The sequence below is a fragment of the Anser brachyrhynchus genome (assembly GCF_964034855.1).
Source record: "Anser brachyrhynchus genome assembly, chromosome: 11".
In the NCBI taxonomy this organism is placed as follows: domain Eukaryota; kingdom Metazoa; phylum Chordata; class Aves; order Anseriformes; family Anatidae; genus Anser; species Anser brachyrhynchus.
In genome coordinates, this window is record NC_137706.1 from 12,127,515 (window position 1) to 12,145,488 (window position 17,974).

The 17,974-nt window shown below is 43.4% G+C and overlaps 1 protein-coding gene across 3 annotated transcripts in view; it reads right to left on the reverse strand.

Moving 5' to 3' along the window:
• Nucleotides 1–17,856, reverse strand: part of FSD2 (fibronectin type III and SPRY domain containing 2) — a 23,403-nt gene extending 5,547 nt beyond the window's left edge. For 2 of the 3 annotated variants that reach the window (XM_080607617.1, XM_080607615.1), the window contains exons 1-11: nucleotides 15,303–17,856; nucleotides 12,587–13,365; nucleotides 12,410–12,505; nucleotides 11,150–11,383; nucleotides 9,736–9,758; nucleotides 8,661–8,782; nucleotides 7,434–7,589; nucleotides 6,224–6,358; nucleotides 5,604–5,757; nucleotides 4,190–4,323; nucleotides 1,856–1,988 (exon numbers count right to left, since the gene is read on the reverse strand). In XM_080607617.1, the coding sequence (XP_080463743.1) occupies nucleotides 1,856–1,988; nucleotides 4,190–4,323; nucleotides 5,604–5,757; nucleotides 6,224–6,358; nucleotides 7,434–7,589; nucleotides 8,661–8,782; nucleotides 9,736–9,758; nucleotides 11,150–11,383; nucleotides 12,410–12,505; nucleotides 12,587–13,324 (1,925 nt within the window). In that variant the 5' untranslated portion in view covers nucleotides 13,325–13,365; nucleotides 15,303–17,856. Of the gene's footprint in view, nucleotides 1–1,855; nucleotides 1,989–4,189; nucleotides 4,324–5,603; nucleotides 5,758–6,223; nucleotides 6,359–7,433; nucleotides 7,590–8,660; nucleotides 8,783–9,735; nucleotides 9,759–11,149; nucleotides 11,384–12,409; nucleotides 12,506–12,586; nucleotides 13,366–14,991 lie in introns of all 3 variants that reach the window. The other variant, XM_080607616.1, reaches the window with a different exon arrangement.
• Between the last annotated feature and the right edge of the window lie 118 nt (nucleotides 17,857–17,974).

Genomic DNA, 17,974 nt, shown 5'->3' on the forward strand with positions numbered 1-17,974 from the left:
TCATCATGATGACATTGCATTTCCATGAAGGGGCTGAGTTGTGAGCACGTATGGCCCTGTGTCTGCAGATGCCTGTGCTGCTTCTATGTTGTTTCTGTGGTGCTGACTGGAAACTGCTGCATTTTGGCAAGATGAGGCTCTCACTTTAATGGCAAAGGGCCTAATTCTGTTTCAAAACCAAAATCTGTAGGCCCAAATAACATGAGCTAAGCAAAGAGTTGACCAATTCAGCCATATTTTTCAGCAAGGAATAAGTATTTGTATCCCTCTCCTTTTTTTTTGGCATTTGCTTTGGTGCATAATACCTGTTCAAATTTAGCTCAGGGTGCCCAACATGTAAGTAGATTTACACGTAATTGTGGCTGTCTGCACCTGTAATCCTCTTTGCTAACTTGCATTGACTTCCATGGGATGCTTAAGTTCCAAAGATTAACTAGGGAGAGAGATTTCAGCTCACAAAATCAGTGACAGCTGCTGAAAGCCCCATTACCATAGAACCATGGAGTGGGTTGGGTTGGAAGGGACCTTAAAGCCCGCCTAATTCCAACCCCCTGCCATGGGCAGGGACACCTCCCACTAGACCAGGTAGCTCAAAGCCCCATCCAGCCTGGCTTGGTGTCATCAGCAAACTTGCTGAGGGTGCACTCCATGGCACTGTCCATGTCGCTGACCAAGATGTTAAACAGTGCTGGTCCCCACAATGACCCCTGAGGAACACCCTTCATTGCTGGTCTCCACCTGGACATTGAGCTGTTGACCACAACTCTTTGAGTGCGACCATCCAGCCAATTCCTTACCCACCGAGTGGTCCATCCAGCAAATCTACATCTCTCCAATTTAGAGACAAAGATAATCATGGGGAGCAGTGTCAAATGCTTTGCACAAGTCCAGGTAGATGATGTCGCTTTCTCATCCCCTTTCCACCAATGCAGTAGCCCCATCGTAGAAGGCCACCAGATTTGTCAGGCACAACCTGCTCCCAGTGAAGCCATGTTGGCTATCACCTCCTTATTTTCCATGTTCCATTAGACACTTCCTGGCATTTATTTTAAAAATGCCTGTGCTCTGTACTACACAAGTCCTTTTCAAAGAAGAGGCTCAGGTGCCCAAAGCAGCAATTTTATTTTTTTTCTGCCTGTCCTGTAGTATTCACTGTAGTGAACAAGTTTTATGTAAGATGCATTGAGTGGCTTCCATTGAACAGAGCTCTATGAAAACAGCTCCCAGATCACAATGTGTGCAAATGAGACCAAGGAAGGGTGGGCAGACTCTCATGCACATTATGTTTAAGGCTGCATCACCTTGGCAGCTTGCAGAAGAAGGGGCAGGGGCAAGGGAGAAACAGCCAGCAGAGAGTGGCAGCTCCTCGAGTCTTGGAAATCTGCAAGTGCTAAATCACTATAATTAAAGAGAGCCTAATAATTACGAAGATTATTTTAAGATTTTTAAAGAGTAAATGGGTTTTGATTTATTTTTTTTGGTGACATTTATCTAGGTTCTTTGGGCTTTGTAAGGAATTAAATGGGGAGAAGTTGGTGCACACATCACACAAAGAGATATGGCGTAGGTTAAAATAAATCTGATTTTCTAAAAGGTATTTTATAGTCCTTTAAAAATACCTCTGGATATGTTTACAGTTGTCTAAAATTGAAGACAACCATAATCATTTGTGCAAAAACCAAGACGGAAAAATCTACTGCGTGGTCTGGAAGTTTTACTTGATCGGTGCCTGGCTTGGAGGTGAGAAGAGCTGCAATACCAGCACACCTTTTTAGTGGAGTTAAATTCACGGTAGGGGTGTGTGAAGCAGCCACAAACCATACACATTAGTTGCAACTGAAATAATTTTGTGTACCTTGTAAAGCTGTTATCATAGACGGGCAGATCGCACTCCAGGTTTTCCAGTTCATCACAGGCAATTGTAAATCCATCATCTAGGATTGCCAATAAAGGATGGGCTGTGTCCTCATTAAGACAGAAGTAGGTGCCTGCGAGGGAGAAGAATGTTTGAGAACTCCAGCAACTCCTTATGGCATTGTGGTTTGCAGCAAGGGTGTGGAGGAAATGTTAGGATCCACAGAAAGATTAACAGCATTCTGGAAGGAATCTGGCTGACTCTGAGAGGACAAGGTTGTCCATTTTCAGATTTTTCAAATAAACGGGTGTTAAAGGAGCAACTTACAGCTTAACACTGTTTAGTAACAGCCTTGTGAAAAGCAGAAAATGGGCCTTAGCCTAGTTTTAAATCCAGCCAAGGCTCAAAGCTGCAGGCATTTCACAGGAAGCAGCTATTCAGAGATGACAGCTCCTTCCTGCAACAGACTGTCCAATTCTGTCATCTTCCTCAGAGCTGAAGTAATATATTTTTAATCACTGAAAGGAAAAGGCAGAGGTTTAAAGGCCTCTCCATGGCCCCACTCATCCACGTAAACGCTGGGCACACTGAAGAGGAGGGATGACTACAAAAGTGCCACACGCAGCACCCCAGTGTGGGGCTCATTCCCCAGAGGCCACCCAGTTCAGCCTCCCCCACCCACCTGTCTTCACGGAGCGCGGGCTGGATGTGACTGATGCTAGCAGCCCTCTGAGAGCCTTCCCCAGCAGGGGACTGCTGCGAAAGCTGCCACAACGCCCCAGCAATGCGTGCCCCCCTCTGTCCAGGAGTTGTGAGGCTTGGGAGAGAGCTGCTTGCCCAACACAGCAAGCACCCCTCCTGCTTCAGCAGCTCCTCCTCAGAGCAGCCCTCAGAGAGGCAGGTCGGCTACGCCAGCCCGAGATGAAAGCACTTCTGCCTCGCCACCTTTGGAGACATCATGAAGCATGTCTGGCACACGGTGCTCAGCTGAGCAGGCACCGGCATCACAGATGCTGTTGGTAGTTCGTGTTTGTGCATCAGCCCCAGCAAGGAGGAACCAAAGGTCATTCCCAGCGCTGGAGGTGTGCGCTTGCAGCTGACAGAACAATGTGCATCGGCTGTTTACATAATGTAGGCTCTGAGAAGATAAATCTCTCTGTGCTAATCCCAAATTAAATCATTGTAATCAAAGTGCAGTTACTTCAAAGCAAATACAACACAAACTGACAGCACAATTATAGGCATGTGCTGCTGAAAACAAACATATGCTGTGCTAGCAAAAATGGTAATCTCAAATACTGAGTTTGATTTGAGTAGCTAAAATAGACACAAACAATAGTAACATGAGTCCTCCTCTCTGGGGATGTAAGAGCGATTGTTTCTTTTCTGGGGTGTCACCAACATGTAGCAGACAGATGTGTAACTGAAATGCAGCCAGAGCTGTGTTAAAGCTTGTTCGGGGACTAACGTCTTGCATGGGTGTGTGGTCAGCCTGCTGAATAAGCAAAATTTGCAAATCTCACACATGAGGTAAGTGCAAAAGAGAGACAGGTACGGTGTGAGTGCATCTGTGAGTGACATGGGAGGTTTGAGACACCCCAGTGAAGTTGCTGCATCATTATAGCAATGTTAAAGATGAAAATGGGTGTCTGTAATTATAAGGCACTAAAATGAGCTCTGATTAGAGGTTGGGAGGTGCAAGGGCTTCCAACTTCCCCTTGGCAGAGAAGCTTAATGCTTGTCCAGTGTGGCACTAAGAGCAGAGAGGATAATACAATACTGTGACAGTTACCAAAACCCAAAACTTCCAGCTGAAAGATGGACCACCTTTTTCCAACAAATAAAGAAATCAGCCTTCAGAGCTTCCCCCAGCCAAGCAGGAGATGTGCTAATATAGACACAGGAAGGCTTCACATACCCACGTTACTCTGGAAAGTGCTGACTGCCTCAGTTATACCTTCCAGCAGCAGCATTCAAGGTAATCTCTGAAGTAAACTGAAATCACACCTCAGCTTTCTTCCCTGGTGTGTCAGTAGTTGGCGAGCTGGTGATATCTGGGGGCACTGGGCTGATCTACTCCTTTAAAATGTTTAGAAATTAGAAATTTTCAAGTCTCAAATGAACTGGGCAAAAAAATGTTTTTGAATAACAGAGCTAAAGCAATGCACTTATTGTTACGAAAAGACTTTTTTCATTTCTAAAACGTTACCAGATGCGTAATTAGATGTAAGAGATTAGGACCTGATCCAGACACCATTGGAGCCAGCAGGAAGCTTTCTGTTGGGAGAGTAGATGCTATGGCAAGCTGCGGGAGTTATCCAAGCTGCACAGTACCTGTGGTGTGTATCAGGACAGGCTCACTTCTTTCACTGGAACCACCCAGGTTTAAGGCTCTAACACAGATGCGATAGCTTTGTATTGGCTGGAGGTGAATTAGGACTTCACAGTTAGGAATCCCAACAATAGATCTATAGAAAATAAATCCGAGGAAAATGATAGGGTAGAGAACAAAGGTGGGCCTTTGAGATTATTTTTCTGAACAACAGAGAAGAAATTACATGATCGGCTTCTCTTATAACCTTCAACAAGATTTCAGCTTTTCTAGTAAGAGTTGCCAGCGGTAAGAGAGACTCTGAGATTTTTACATTTGTTTCTACGCTTTTCCCCATGCCCTGTATATTCATTTTCCATTAACAATTATACAATTAAGTTTACTGAAAGGAATGTTTATAAAGGTGAATTCCTACAAAAGTAAAACAAATTTTAACTTTGCTTCTTGTAAGTTGTCACATCCAATTCCTAACAGAAGCTGCTGCCAAAACAGAGGATAGGGAGAAAATATTATCTCATTTGACTGCTCACAAGTAGGCACCATAACTTGAATTTTTATATTTAAGCTTGATATGGAAAGATATTTCTGCAACTCTAAAATGGGAAATGTCCTTAAACCATTTCCAGCAGAGAGTAAAATTGAAAAAATACCACAGGCTGTTCATGGATAGCGTCCAAACACAGAAATCAAGTTCTTTTAAATAATTTGTTATGAAATATTCACACAACCATCACTTACAATTGCATCTAATTATTTAAATTCCATTTAAATTTCCCATATACTTAATAGTTAATGGATGATCTAACATATACAGCTTGTTTTTCAGGGAGAGAAAGGATATTTCAATGCCATTGTAACAGAGCTAGACTTCTGTGATAGGATATTATGATTTTTATATACTTCTTCCTTTTGGCTGGGCTAAGTCATAGTGAAAAAAGGAAGAGCAGATTCACAGATGTATTCTTTCACCATACGCTGAGATACTGAAATGCAGAACTAACCCAGCTGCTTATTCCTTGCAGTGCCACTCTGGAACCTCCACAGCCAAGTAGTTTGGGGCTGACTTTAGTCCAATACATTTTTTAAGAATCAAAAGCTTGAATACGTGTGCCTGATCCTGTTACTGATAATGTCAGTATTGGTATTTCCTAATCACAATGGAGATTTTCTACTCCCTACCCCAGGCAAATCAAATCACAGGTACTAAAATGCTTCTTGTGGCACAATTCATTTCTTCAGCCCTGTATGGTCCACAGTTCCCCAGAGGTTGTTCTGCACATCCTTGGGCTTGCACATTTCTGAACACATTGTCTTAGGCTTTTGACCAAAGGGTCCTTTCTTAGTGCTACCTGATATCACATGACTTTAAATGGTTTACTCTCTACAGGCTGTAAACTTGATAGAATAGTGACTCACTCAGTAATAGTGTCGTCATTTTCTTCATCTGTCAGCTTGGACAATTCGACCATGTAGGAATCAACGGGGTTAATGTCTCTAGATTCCCAGCACACCAGTGCTGCATTTTCACAGCTTCGTATCTTTTTACTCTTAATTATAGGTGGTGAAGGAGCTAAAAAGTAGGCAAAAGAGCAATTTAAGTAATTGCTTGAAGATGTTTGCAACAAGCTTGCTTGAAGACATTTGCAACAAGCATGCTTGAAAGATTTTTAAAACATATAGCAAAGTTGCTTACTCAATATTATATGGTTAAAGAAATCTGCTTCCCCCATGAACGATAAACAGCAGGCAGGGTGTTTAACAGTACTATTCAAAAACTTCATTTGGACTATAAAGGTTCCAAGATAATTAGTCAGAAAAGGGATGTATAACCTGTCTCTATGCATGCTCATTCTATTTCTGTCATTGTTTTTATCTTTGCCATAAAAGTTCATCCCTTCTCTGCTCTAAGATGTCAAAGGACTCTGGAATGAGTGCTTCAAGGTCTCACTCTGACCTGCATTACTGACATAAAGTCCAGAGACTACCGTGGATTTCACTATGAAGATCCCATAGTCATATGAGCAAAATACATTTACCTGTTACATAAACAGCTCTTTCACTTGGTGGACTGATGCCAGAAGCATTTAAAGCACTGACCCAAAACTCGTATTGTGTATTTGGCAAGAGATTAGTAATGGTGCAGTAAGTTTCTTTGACTTTTAGCACATGCTCTGAAATGGAAAAAAAAACAAAGCATTTACAGTGTCTTTACAGTTACCTGCCCTTCCCCAAGGCCTCATCAAATAATGGGAGTTGCAGTTTATTGTTTTGTGTGATGAGTTCAAGAGCTCCTTTGCTCCCTACTCTGATTTGGCTGCTTCACCATGCCTTCCTCTAAGAACTGAAAAATTGGATAATGCATCAGCTTCTGCAGGAGCAACATCACTCAGAAAAAAGAAAAAACACAAACAAACAAACAAACAAAAAATACTGAAAGGTAGGTCAACCACCCATCACTGATTATTTTTTTTAAAAGACCCTGCACGTTACCACTCTGGGGATGCTATCCGTTCAGCTCTCCCCAGCAGTGGACAAGAGCTGAAGCAATTTCAATACTAACTTCTTCATTCTTTGTTTTATAAAATTTGTACAGTTCTGCTTTTCTTTCTGAACTGGCCATTTGGCACTGTATAGGCTTCCGCTTATATCTGAGAAGTGTCTGGGTGTTTGCAGTAAAGGTTCTGAAACATTACTATTAGAAAATGCAGTTTTATCATAAAGCTGAGACATTTTAGAATGGTTCTGTGATTCTTTTTTGGGTGTGTGGGTGTTGGGGAGTTGCAACCTATTATTAGCATTGAGATAAACTGTAAAATGACTGTGGGGGTTTAAGTGGGCGTGCCGATAATAGGATGATTTGCTTTCTAAAAATACCGTGCTTTGCACTGGATGCGGTGTATGTGTGTCTGCTGCAGTGTCTGCCCCTCAGGAAAGGAAATGCTTCTATTGGGACCTGACTGCATCCACTGCCCCTCCTTCCCACTCCTGCTATCCCAGCTGCTCCCATGGTCCTGTCTTTGCTCCTGCGATGGGTCCTGATGCAGCTGGCAGCACGACAGACCTGGCAGGGAAAGTGTAACAAAGCTGGAAGCAGGAGCTGCGGTGGCATATATGACATTTTGGTGGCAGACAGAGTAGCCACTGAAGGTGAACTGATTGCTACAGCAAGGTCCGGAGGCACTTTGGAACAAGCTGTTTTTGACAGTGGGGACCAAGGTTTTCGCCTTGGGTCTCAGCCTCCTGTACCTGCTTGCTCGTCACCATGCCTCTCATTGCTCACTGGTTTGTAGCACAGCTGGTAGCACTCGACAGTGTCATCTGAGAAGAGGCCCCAGCAAACTCTCAGTGAAGTGCCAGTCGCTGCATTGGGAGCCTGGGGATTGATCACAGGGGCACAAGGAGCTGCAGAGGGGAAAACAGATCGGTTTTTGAATGTATGTGAAGCATGATCTGTTGTTGACAAGCAAACACTTCTCCCACAAAAGCGTAAACACAAAGCCTAGGCATTGAGTGGAGTCACATTCCTCTCACATGGAGAAGAGTTAGGAGCTGACCCAGTAAATAGCTGGAGATGATCATCAGGTCTCTGGTGTACAAACTCATCTTTCTTCAAATCAAAATCAGAACAACAAAATAACAAAAACCTCAGCTCACTCTTTCTCTGTAAACTTCACCACCCCGTCTCTGAGAGCTTCTGTTCCCCAGCCAGCTAGTACAGCCCTGCAAGAGCAGCATCTAACAGGCACTGCACCCCTGGGGGCCAGCCCTGCTGCTGAAGATCCTCTGGAGGAAAGACAAATGAAAAGCTGTCCAACAAAGGGTCAGCAGCACAAGTGAGCAAGCGGCAAATGCTATTTTACTTTTAAAAACCACAGTGTATGGGCAGGAAAAAAATGCATATTGTCTGATTATTTCTGACTATTTGTGGTGTGCCAGAAAAGGTTTACTCTCTCAAATTTTCATTTTTTTTTTTTTATCATTAGGAATTTATTTGGATTTTGCTTTGTTTCCCGTGGGTGACAGGAAAACATTTACTAAATAGCAGAGAAACAAAGCACTGAAATCTAGTTATTGAGAGAAGCTGGAGAGATTGTATAATTGGTATTGTTCTGGTATCCCTCTCTGCTTTATTCAAGTAACTACAAGGAAAGACAAGTTATCACCAGCTCAGCATGCCTGACCCTTCCTCAAAAAGGTGGGTGGCTTTGTGAGTCCTCTAGGAAATCATCCAGCAAAAGCAGGGAACTAGAAAGTTCTGGTAGTTTTATACTAAAAACAAGTGAAAAAAAATACAGAAATAGCTTCCAGAGTCTCTGCATATATAGGCAAACTAAAAATATCTAGAGGGCAAGCTAGGGAGAAGCTAACTCTGCCTTTGCAGTTCTCCTTTAAAAGAAGTGATAGAATTCTTTTTAATACATATACTTAATTGAATGTAAATAGGTTTAAATAATAATCAGATAGGAAGAGTACCTGGAATAGTATTAATAGAGTTCATTAGTTGTTCAACTTCTGAGAAATCTATGATGCGCTCTTCAAATTCTGGCAGTGTTGAAAGCTCTAAATCCACTTCTTTCTTTAAGAATTCTTCCAGTCTATAACATAAGAAAAAATGTCTAATTAGAAGCACCACAGTGTTGGAGATACCATTCTATGATATCTATTGTTTAGAGGACAGGAACAGCAAGCTCATCAATCAAAATCAACATCTGTTTCCTTAAAACAATGTTTCCATAGCTGTTTAAAGCTCAGCCTTCCCATGCCCTTTGCTTGGGTGTGTGGCCACATCAGATCAGTGTCCAAGATGCCAAACGCAAGCAGCTGGATGCAGATGGGACTGAGGGACCATGCTTTGCGTGGCCTGTGCTGCCACAGAGCAGGTGCGTGAGATTTTCCCCTAGTGCCCCTCTGCTCCTTGACTTTCATCTCATTTTTTTGATGACTCTGTTACCAATTCAGGATCTCTTGGGTTTAGGTGTTGTAACTTTGAAAAAAAGGAGTATCTTTTCTGTATGTTTTCAAAATGTATGCCAATCAATTTAAATATATATATATTGCAAATTATGTAGTCTTGCTTAAGATTTCTTCCAACTGCTTCAACATCTTTCATGATCTGCCTTGAGCACTCACAGCTTGACTTTCTACCCCTCTATATTAATGCATAAATTAGCTTGTTAGTAATCTATTTCGGGTGATTGGTTTTAGGCAGGTATCCAGGTATCCAGGGCCTTTCTATCAAGATCTTTAAGAATCCTGTTTTTCAGTCATTGAAATTGGTTCCTTATGACTCAGCTGAAAACAGTGATTTATTCATGCTCTAACTCTCCGAGTTTTTTGAAATTGGCTCAAAACTAGTTTTGAGTGTTGAACTTCCTAGAGCAACTTCTTCTGCAGCAGTTTAGACAAGAAATACTAAAGGTTTCCGTAGCTCTAGTAGCTTAGCTAAAATCTGTGTGCCTGAAGGGAATATAGAACATGCAAATATCTACAATAACAGCTCCAATTAGCAAGAAGAAATGTGACACGAAATCCCAAACTGTGATACTACCTGTCAACCATGGTTACTGCTGCCTGTAGAAAAAAAGAGAGTGTGTGTTACAGAAAGAAAAGATATATTTCTTGCATCAGGCCAGAGGAGACTACATTGTGCTGCTGACCTGTCTTATATGTCCCAAATGCAGCCCTTAGGGTGAGCTAATTGGCTCTCGCACAGCTCTAGGAGCAAAGCTCTCTGTAACAGCCCATTCAAATGGACAGGTCATGGGGCATTTACAGTAAGACAACACGCAGCATCAGGCAGGGAGCAGCATCTGCCCAGCTAGACTCTAGACTCTTTCCTTCCTCAATCGCCCACCAGGGAAAGCCAACAACGGTTGGTGAAAATAACATTGTGAACATTGTCTGTACTGGAGGTAGTATGAGCATTGCTACCATAATTTACCCAGCCAAGGGCCACACCAGGAACATCCCAAGAGACCAAAGGCCAGCACTGATGTGCAGTCAGTGCAGCAATTTCTCTCGAAGACTGACATACAGTCCCTGGAGGACCTAAGCAGCTGAGAGCTCATGAGCAAGAGCTATTCACCACTTGGTGCTATGCTGGGGAGGGGAGCCTCAGCCCCACACCCTGAAAGATTGGAACAGTGGTTATTATGGATGATGTAGAACTGTTTACGAGATAAGGAGAAAATAAGGTTATTCCCAGAGATGCAGAGGAATGGAAAAGTCATCTCATGAAAAGAGTTCATCAGGTTGGGCTGCCCCTGCAAGTCCTTCCATTGGAATGGACAGGAGGTGCTTGAGAGCTTCGTTTACTGTCCAGTTCAGAAGTTGCTGTAACTGTGCTATAGAAATACTCCCACTCATCCGAGTTACAGGACAGTTCGCATTAGAGCAATCATTCATCAGCAGTGAAAATTTTATTTTTATTTTTTTCCCTATTATTTTTCTACCTGCTAAGAGAAATAGCTCTTGACACCTCCTCAACAGTGGGATTCATCCGTCACTTTGCAGGCGCTCATAATGTGTTTAGTTTGGAGCCTCCTGTTCAGCTGAGCTGTCCAACAAAATGAGCAAGGAAAAGAAACATCTTCCAAAGTGGAAGCATCAGCCTGCTTCCTGTGAGCCCAAAACAGAGCAAGGGAGCTGAGCCTGCGTGGGGCGATGAACACTGCTAAGTGTTTCCAGAGTTTCCTGAGGCAAGTTTTTTTAGAGCTATCTTCTCTCCGAACCCCAGCAAGACTCATAAATCATTGCATATCCAAATGACAAATTTCTGCTGCCGCTGCATTTTGGCCCCATTGTGTTGCCCCACCAAGTCCATGCCCCCATGCCGAGCACCTAGAGCAGTAACAGCACGCAGACTGGGAACCCCAAATACTCTCTAGCAATAAAGTTGCTGTAGACCACCTGCAAGCAGCAAAAAGCATTTAGAAGGGGCCTTGACAATCAAAGCTCTTTACCTTCATAAAATTGGCTTTGTCATTTTCCAGGTAAAGCTCCTGGGTTGTGTCTGTCAGCTCCTTACATGTGTCAAGATGTTCCCCACAGCTGACGAGCTGCCCATATAATGCTTCCAGCTTCCGCCTCTTCTCTTCCCCCAGAGCTTCCAACTGTTCTTCGTACTTCTGAGCAAGCACTTGCACTGCATCGTTGTAATGCACCTCGAAGTTCTGCTCCTGCCTCCCAAAATTCTCCTGCAAGGCATTTGGGGGTTTGTTCCTCAGCATCAGACCCGATCCATAACTCAGTCAGTGAAAAATGTTTCTCAGGCCTGCCTAAAATTCTCCTTGACAGTGATGCAATGCCAGTACACAGAAGGTGTTATTTGACTAACTTGCATTTCAGGTGTTCATTCTAATATTTCTCCCCCACTGAGGAACAACAGACTGTCGGATTTGGTTCCAGACATAACAAGAGCATCAGAAATTTTAATAAAAACAATGATGCAAAGCAACTGTCTCCAACCTAAGCCCAGGGAGCACAACTTGGGCTAGATCCTAGCCATAATCTCCCTTGTATTTCTACCTACACAATCAAGCAAATCCTTCCACTAAAGAAACCATGGCAACCCAGTGGGATCCATGGATTCACCGTGGGGGAGCTGAGCAGTTAATGCTGATATCTTCACTTGCTGCTGGAGAAAGCATTAGGAAGGAAGATTAAAGGAGCAGGCAAGGCTTTATTGTCAGCAGCTGCCCACTGCTCAGGCACTGATGTCCTTCTGTGCCACATGCAGCAGAGAAAAGACAGTAGGTGCCTTGAGTTACGGCTTCAATCTGACTTGCTACCGGCTGGACCCCTTCCCCCAGGGCCAAGTTGACATGAGCCACGCAGGAGCACAACCCCTGAAGTGCTGTATCTCGAAGCAGCTGGTCCAAGGGTTTGCCTGGATCTGTAAATGAAACCAAGTGAGCACAAAGCACTGTGGATGGATTAGCTAGATCACAGGTCCTTGGCCACTTAAAACTAAGAAAACCTGGGTGGGTATGGCTTTATTTCTGAATGCAAGTTTTGTGTAAAGGTTTAATGTGGTTTTACCAGCCCACTTAAAAAAACAATTAGGACGAATTTTCCTGAGTACCTCAGTCTAGGCAAACCCCAAGATAACTCTGAGTTCTGGTACTCTAATTACTTACCCCATTAACAACTGAATACTGTGACTCTGCTAAATCCGTTCACGCCCCAGTACCAAAGTGTTAGCCCAAGGAGAAATGCCTTACCTCTACAGTGATGAAGATTTCTTCCAAGTGACTGGCAAAGTTTTCTATCTGAGCAATCTGTTCTTCCAATTTGCACATGTTTTTATGAATCTCCTCCTACCAGAAAAACCCAGCATGAGTCTCAGCATGTCCAACCACTGTTTTAGAGGCACCACAGCACACTTGTACTAGTCTTACCTTCTCACTCTCCACGGCATTGGAGAGCTGAGCCACCTCATGATCTCTGTGCTCACCAAACAGTTTGTCAAAGGCTCGGATTGGCGTCTTGCAGGTAGAGCAAAAAACATCTGCTGTTTCCTCCTCCTCGCTGACAGCCTGGCTGCTCCGCTCATCTGACATGCCACCGCTGCTAAGCCCCTCTCTGGACCACATGTGGCTCTCGGCGTCATCCTCTGCTATGGCTTTGCTCTGATCTTCATCTTGAGAAGCCTCGCCAGGAAGTCCCTGTTGCTTGGTACTTTGATCTTTTACTGGAGAGCTGCTTTTTGACGCACTGTATACAGAGCCTTGCGATCCTGCTTTTTGTGTGTGAGCCGGTGGCCATCTTCTCTCCACCGTCTCCAGATGTCCTCCAAGAAGCGCAAGCTCTTTTTCTTTATCCTCATCAAGCCCATACATCTTGGCCAGCTCTGCAACCTCCTTTTCCAAGTCATATCCAGCTTCTTGTGAGTGCTGAATTTTTTCACTGCTCAATGCAGGTTCCTTTCTGCTATTCCCCCGAGATCTGTCTGCTTGACCAGATGGCTCCTCGGGAAAGATATCAAACCTTTCCTTTGATCCATAAAGATCCATGTGATAAAATATCAAGCCTTCAGCCTCAGTCTCACTAGAATCTGCAATTGGTGGGGAACCTGAATGACCAGGCAGCTGGCCACTAGTTTCATACTGTCTTGCACTGCCAGATCTGGCTGACATTGGTATCCTCAGTGAGGCTTTTGAGATGACAAGTCTCAGTCCTGTAAAAGAAAATAAAGATCCTTAGCTACATACTTTGATTTCAAGCATGAGTTTTTCTTGCTTAAAAATGTATTGATGGAATAGGTTTGTCTGAGGACTGCTCAGGGCCTGGAATTATTCATGGGAAAAACCAAAGCATAATTTCCTAACAGGATGCTTGGCTTTTCTTGCCTCTGTGTCTTTGGTGTGTATCCTGTGTTTTCTGAGTGGCTCGTCTGTGACCCTGACACCCAATTTCCTAACTGTGGAGTAGTCCTGTCTTCAGCTCAACACTGTGACTGTGCTTCAGGTGTCTTATGCAGTCGGAGGTGGGCTGGTTTGCAGTCTGTTCACCCTTCAGCTGCTGGCAAGCACTGTTTCTGTACTGTCACTCAGGCATCCTGTAGGAAGCCCTCTCTTGTGACCACAAATGCCCCATAATACATTAGCAAATGACCTGAAAATTCCTGTTCTAGAATTTTCAAGTGATCATTCTTGAAATTGAAACTTGACGTTTCTTTTAACTTTATTCTGACTCCTGGTCTCCAAACCTTTCTATAAAACAGGGATACATACTGCCCTTTGGGGGTTCACAGGTGTTGTGAAAATGTTTGTTTTTTTTTCATAAATGAAGTTCACAGAAAAAGATCAGTGATGATCCCCATGATAAAGCATAGAGGAAGCAAGGCAGGCCATTGACCCTTGAATTGAGAGAAGTTTGCTCTGACCTGGAGCTTGCACACTTCATCCATCCTGTGCAACGTGGGAGGTGTGAAAAGAGCACGTGGATGTGAAATGCAAAGCTGTATGATAAAGCAGATGCATGTGGGACAACATTAAAGGTACACAGGCAATCTTAACGCTGACTCCCCAAGCCCACTCCTTCCCACCCTCCCACTATTAATAACAGTGCATGAAATAATGCTAGTACAGGGAGACCACCTGGTGCTCTGTCAGAGCTGCAATGTTCCCACAGCCCTCCGCTGCTCAACAAAATTGTGGATACAAAACTGCTCAGGTCCATTTTCCTAGAAATTTGCTACTACAATCAACAGAGTTCATGGAAACGTTTCAGCCAAATATTAAGAAATCTATGGTTATATCTATTTCTAACTCAGCGAAACAGATAAAAGCTTTGAAACCACTTTCTCACAGAAAATAAAAAACACAAAGTTCAGTCACTCAACAAGGTTATCAGAGCTTCTGCAGAAGCTTTCACATAAGCTTTGCTTTCAAACTACTTTTCACAGTCTGTATAGTTTCAAGTACTTGGTGTCACCTCAAATTTATTTCATCAATATTTTATTGATATTCTTGAGGATTACTTAGCTAACAAAGTCAACAAATTCAGTGACTTATTAGAAAGCAACTTTTTGAACCAGTGAAAAATGGTAAGAAACTTTCCACACTCCGGTTTGATATCAATGACTGAAAGCAGTCCAGCCTCCTGGGGCTGTAAGAAAGCACACAAAGAAGTTCACCGTTGTCTTCTAGCACTGCAAACATGAATGTGAATTCTAGAGCTAGCAATATCTTACTGGATAAAAAACACTGACGTTATGCAGAAATACTATTTATGGTAAAGGTGATAAAATAAATCATGCAAATTCTAACATATTAAACAGAGAAAACGTCTTGAAACATACCAGAAAATGTTGTCTGGCTCCCCGAAAGACTTTTTTTCCCATAATTGTAACAACAAGGCTTCCCTTAGAAGCTACTACTAACTAGAAAAGTGAATTAACAAATATTTCTCCTACCAAAATGAAATTAAATTACATAAATTAGAATGAGCATAATTAAGCTTGTCTGGAACCCTGCTGCCTAAATAAGATTTTCAGATTATGTGTTTACTCAGTTTACAGAGACAGATACAATTACAGTGAAGAATGTTTAAGTCCGTCACCGTCAATTATCAGAAATATACAGCAAACAATGTTACTACCTAAAAACTTGCCTTCTATCTTAAGACGTCATAAATTCTTCTGATAGCTCAGATGACATCAAACTTCACATTTATTTCCCCTAGTAAAAATTAATTCACACAAACGCAATTCCCTGCCACTTTCCTACGACTGCAGTTGGAAGACTTATTGCAGTAACCCTAGACCGCCTCTTTCCTCAGATAGGGACATGCCAGCAATGAGCAATGGCACAAATATAGATGTGCCCCGGCTGTCCTTCAGCAGCATGCTACTTGAGTGTCACCAGGATGAATGTCATCTACTGAGAAACAGCTCTGAAGGTTCCGTGTGATTCCTGGACCTGAAGTACTTGGAACATGCGTACACACCCCCTGCTAAAGCCAGAGCACCCTCTCAGTTTCTGAGCTGGTATTAATAAACCCAGCAGAGTGCAGTCACTGACTCTAGATGTGATTTCCAAGGCTGTGGTTCTAGGCAGGTTATCTTGTGTCAGATACACAGACTGTGCACTCTGCACAAACCAACTCAAACAGATAGACAGATGCATACAGCATTGCTGAACAGTTAAATGTAAGTGTGTGCTGCCCTTGGCGAAAGTCTGTATTAAATGAGCAGAAACTTTACTACTGATTAGAGTTGGAATCAAGATCAGAGTCTAGACAACATATCTAAGAAAATTGAAAAACCACCAGAATTTAGAAAAACACAGAAATCATAGTGTTCCATACACCTGCACATGTACATCATCCAAACCCCATATGTGTATGCTGGACCTTTGTAAAGCTATTTATAGTGAAGAAAATGGCTAATGGCCAAGCCAGGGGAGGGTTTTCACAGGCACGTAACACTTCAGTCTATGCTCAGTAGCGGTTCACCCAATAAAAAATAAGACATATATTATTACTGATTATTGTGATTACTGCGATTACTTGAGCTCTATGTACCCACTGCAATCCACAACCCTTGCAGTTGTCCAGAATACAAAACCTTCTGCTTGTGAACTTGCTGGAGAGCTAACCTTGCTGGCAGACTTTTAAGTGTGTTTGAGAACACTGCGGTGTATACATCTTGAGCTCAGGAGACAGTGCAATAGGAAATGTCTATTGCATCTTGACAGAGCTCTGCGTTTTCCTCCATTCCAATTAAACTTCGTGTCATTTCCTCACATTTCTAGCCATGCAATTGTTTGCTGTTTCAGAAAGGAATTACAAGTTAATTATCCATGTAGTCATGATCTCATTACTGCTGACAGTGCCTCTATCATCTGTGAGATCAGAGCAGAAATGATGTTTTCACGTAACTGATGTCGCCTTTGCAGGAATGTTAACATTTATGCTGTCAGACAGATTTTATTAATTTTTCAGATGGGAACTTATTTATGCCTCTGTGCTGTTCATCTACAAAATCTCACAGGCCTTCATCTGTTGAAAAATTAGTAGTGTCAGCTTTACTTCCAAAGACTAGCACATAGCATTTTGTTTACCGTAAATTAAATTCAGCCTTGCACACAATGCCAGAATGAGAGATATGTGCTAGACAAAAAGCCGCTTCACTTCCCGCTCCCCTCCGAGGCCTGCAGGTCCTTTCATGGGGCCTTCTTGGAGCAGGCCAATGCACGCTGCCATCCTCCTGAAGTCATTCAACTGCCAAGAAAGGGTGGGGTATTTGCGAAGCTGAGGAGCAATCCTCTACAGGACCTGGCCTCATTTGGCACTCCAGTATTGGGGGACCATCTTTTGGGACTGGATTTAGACAAAGCCCCAGAGTTGCCAGCCTGCACGGGAGCGGGGAGCCCGCCCAGGGCAGCCTCAGTGTGGGGAGGCGGTGTGTGGCCTCAGCCACTGGGCGCCTCAAATTTTGCACCTCAGGGAAGGAGTGTGGGGTTGTGTTGGTGAAGAAAAGAAGAGAGATTTGGGGGATGGTGGCTGTAGAGAAAGAAGACTGCTGGCACACGGCGGCTTTCTGTGGCTGTGGCCAGGGCAGTGAACAACTGACACCACAGAGGTGCAGGAAGATGGCGGCGGCCCCTAAGGTGCGACCTGCTCCCCTCTCCCTGAGGGAAGGTGGTGGTGCTGCCTCGCACTTGGCTGATGTGCTCTGCCCGCTGCTTTTCACGAAAAAAACCAACTTTCTTATCATTATTTTTATTTAATAAAATAATAGTAAAATAATAATAAATATTATTAAATAATAATTAGTATTAAATAATATAAATAATAAATAATATAAAATAATAATATTATTTTAAATAATAATAAATATTTAATAAAAATAATAGAGTAGTCAGAGCATTGTAACGGGTTGCCTAGGGAGCTGGTGAAATCACTGTCGCTGGTGGTGTTCAAGGAAAGGTTGGATGTGGTGCTTAGGGACATGGCTTAGTGGGTGATCTTGGTGGTAGCGGGACAGTTGGACCAGATGAACTTGAAGGTCTTTTCCAACCGTAACGATTCTATGTGTTTTTTTCCACACACCGTGCCTTCATACACGCCTATCCCTCAGCCCTCACTCCACAGCCCTTCGCCCGCCATTATTTATTTATTCCCACTCCGCTGCGTGAGGCGCCGCTCGCCCCGCCCACCCCCGAAGCCCCGCCCACCCCGCGGAGTTCCCGCCCACACTCCCCGTAGCCCCCCCCCACCCCGTTAGTCCCCGCCCCCTCGCGGCGCCCCGCCAATGGGAGCGGCGCGCCGTGCACCGCCCC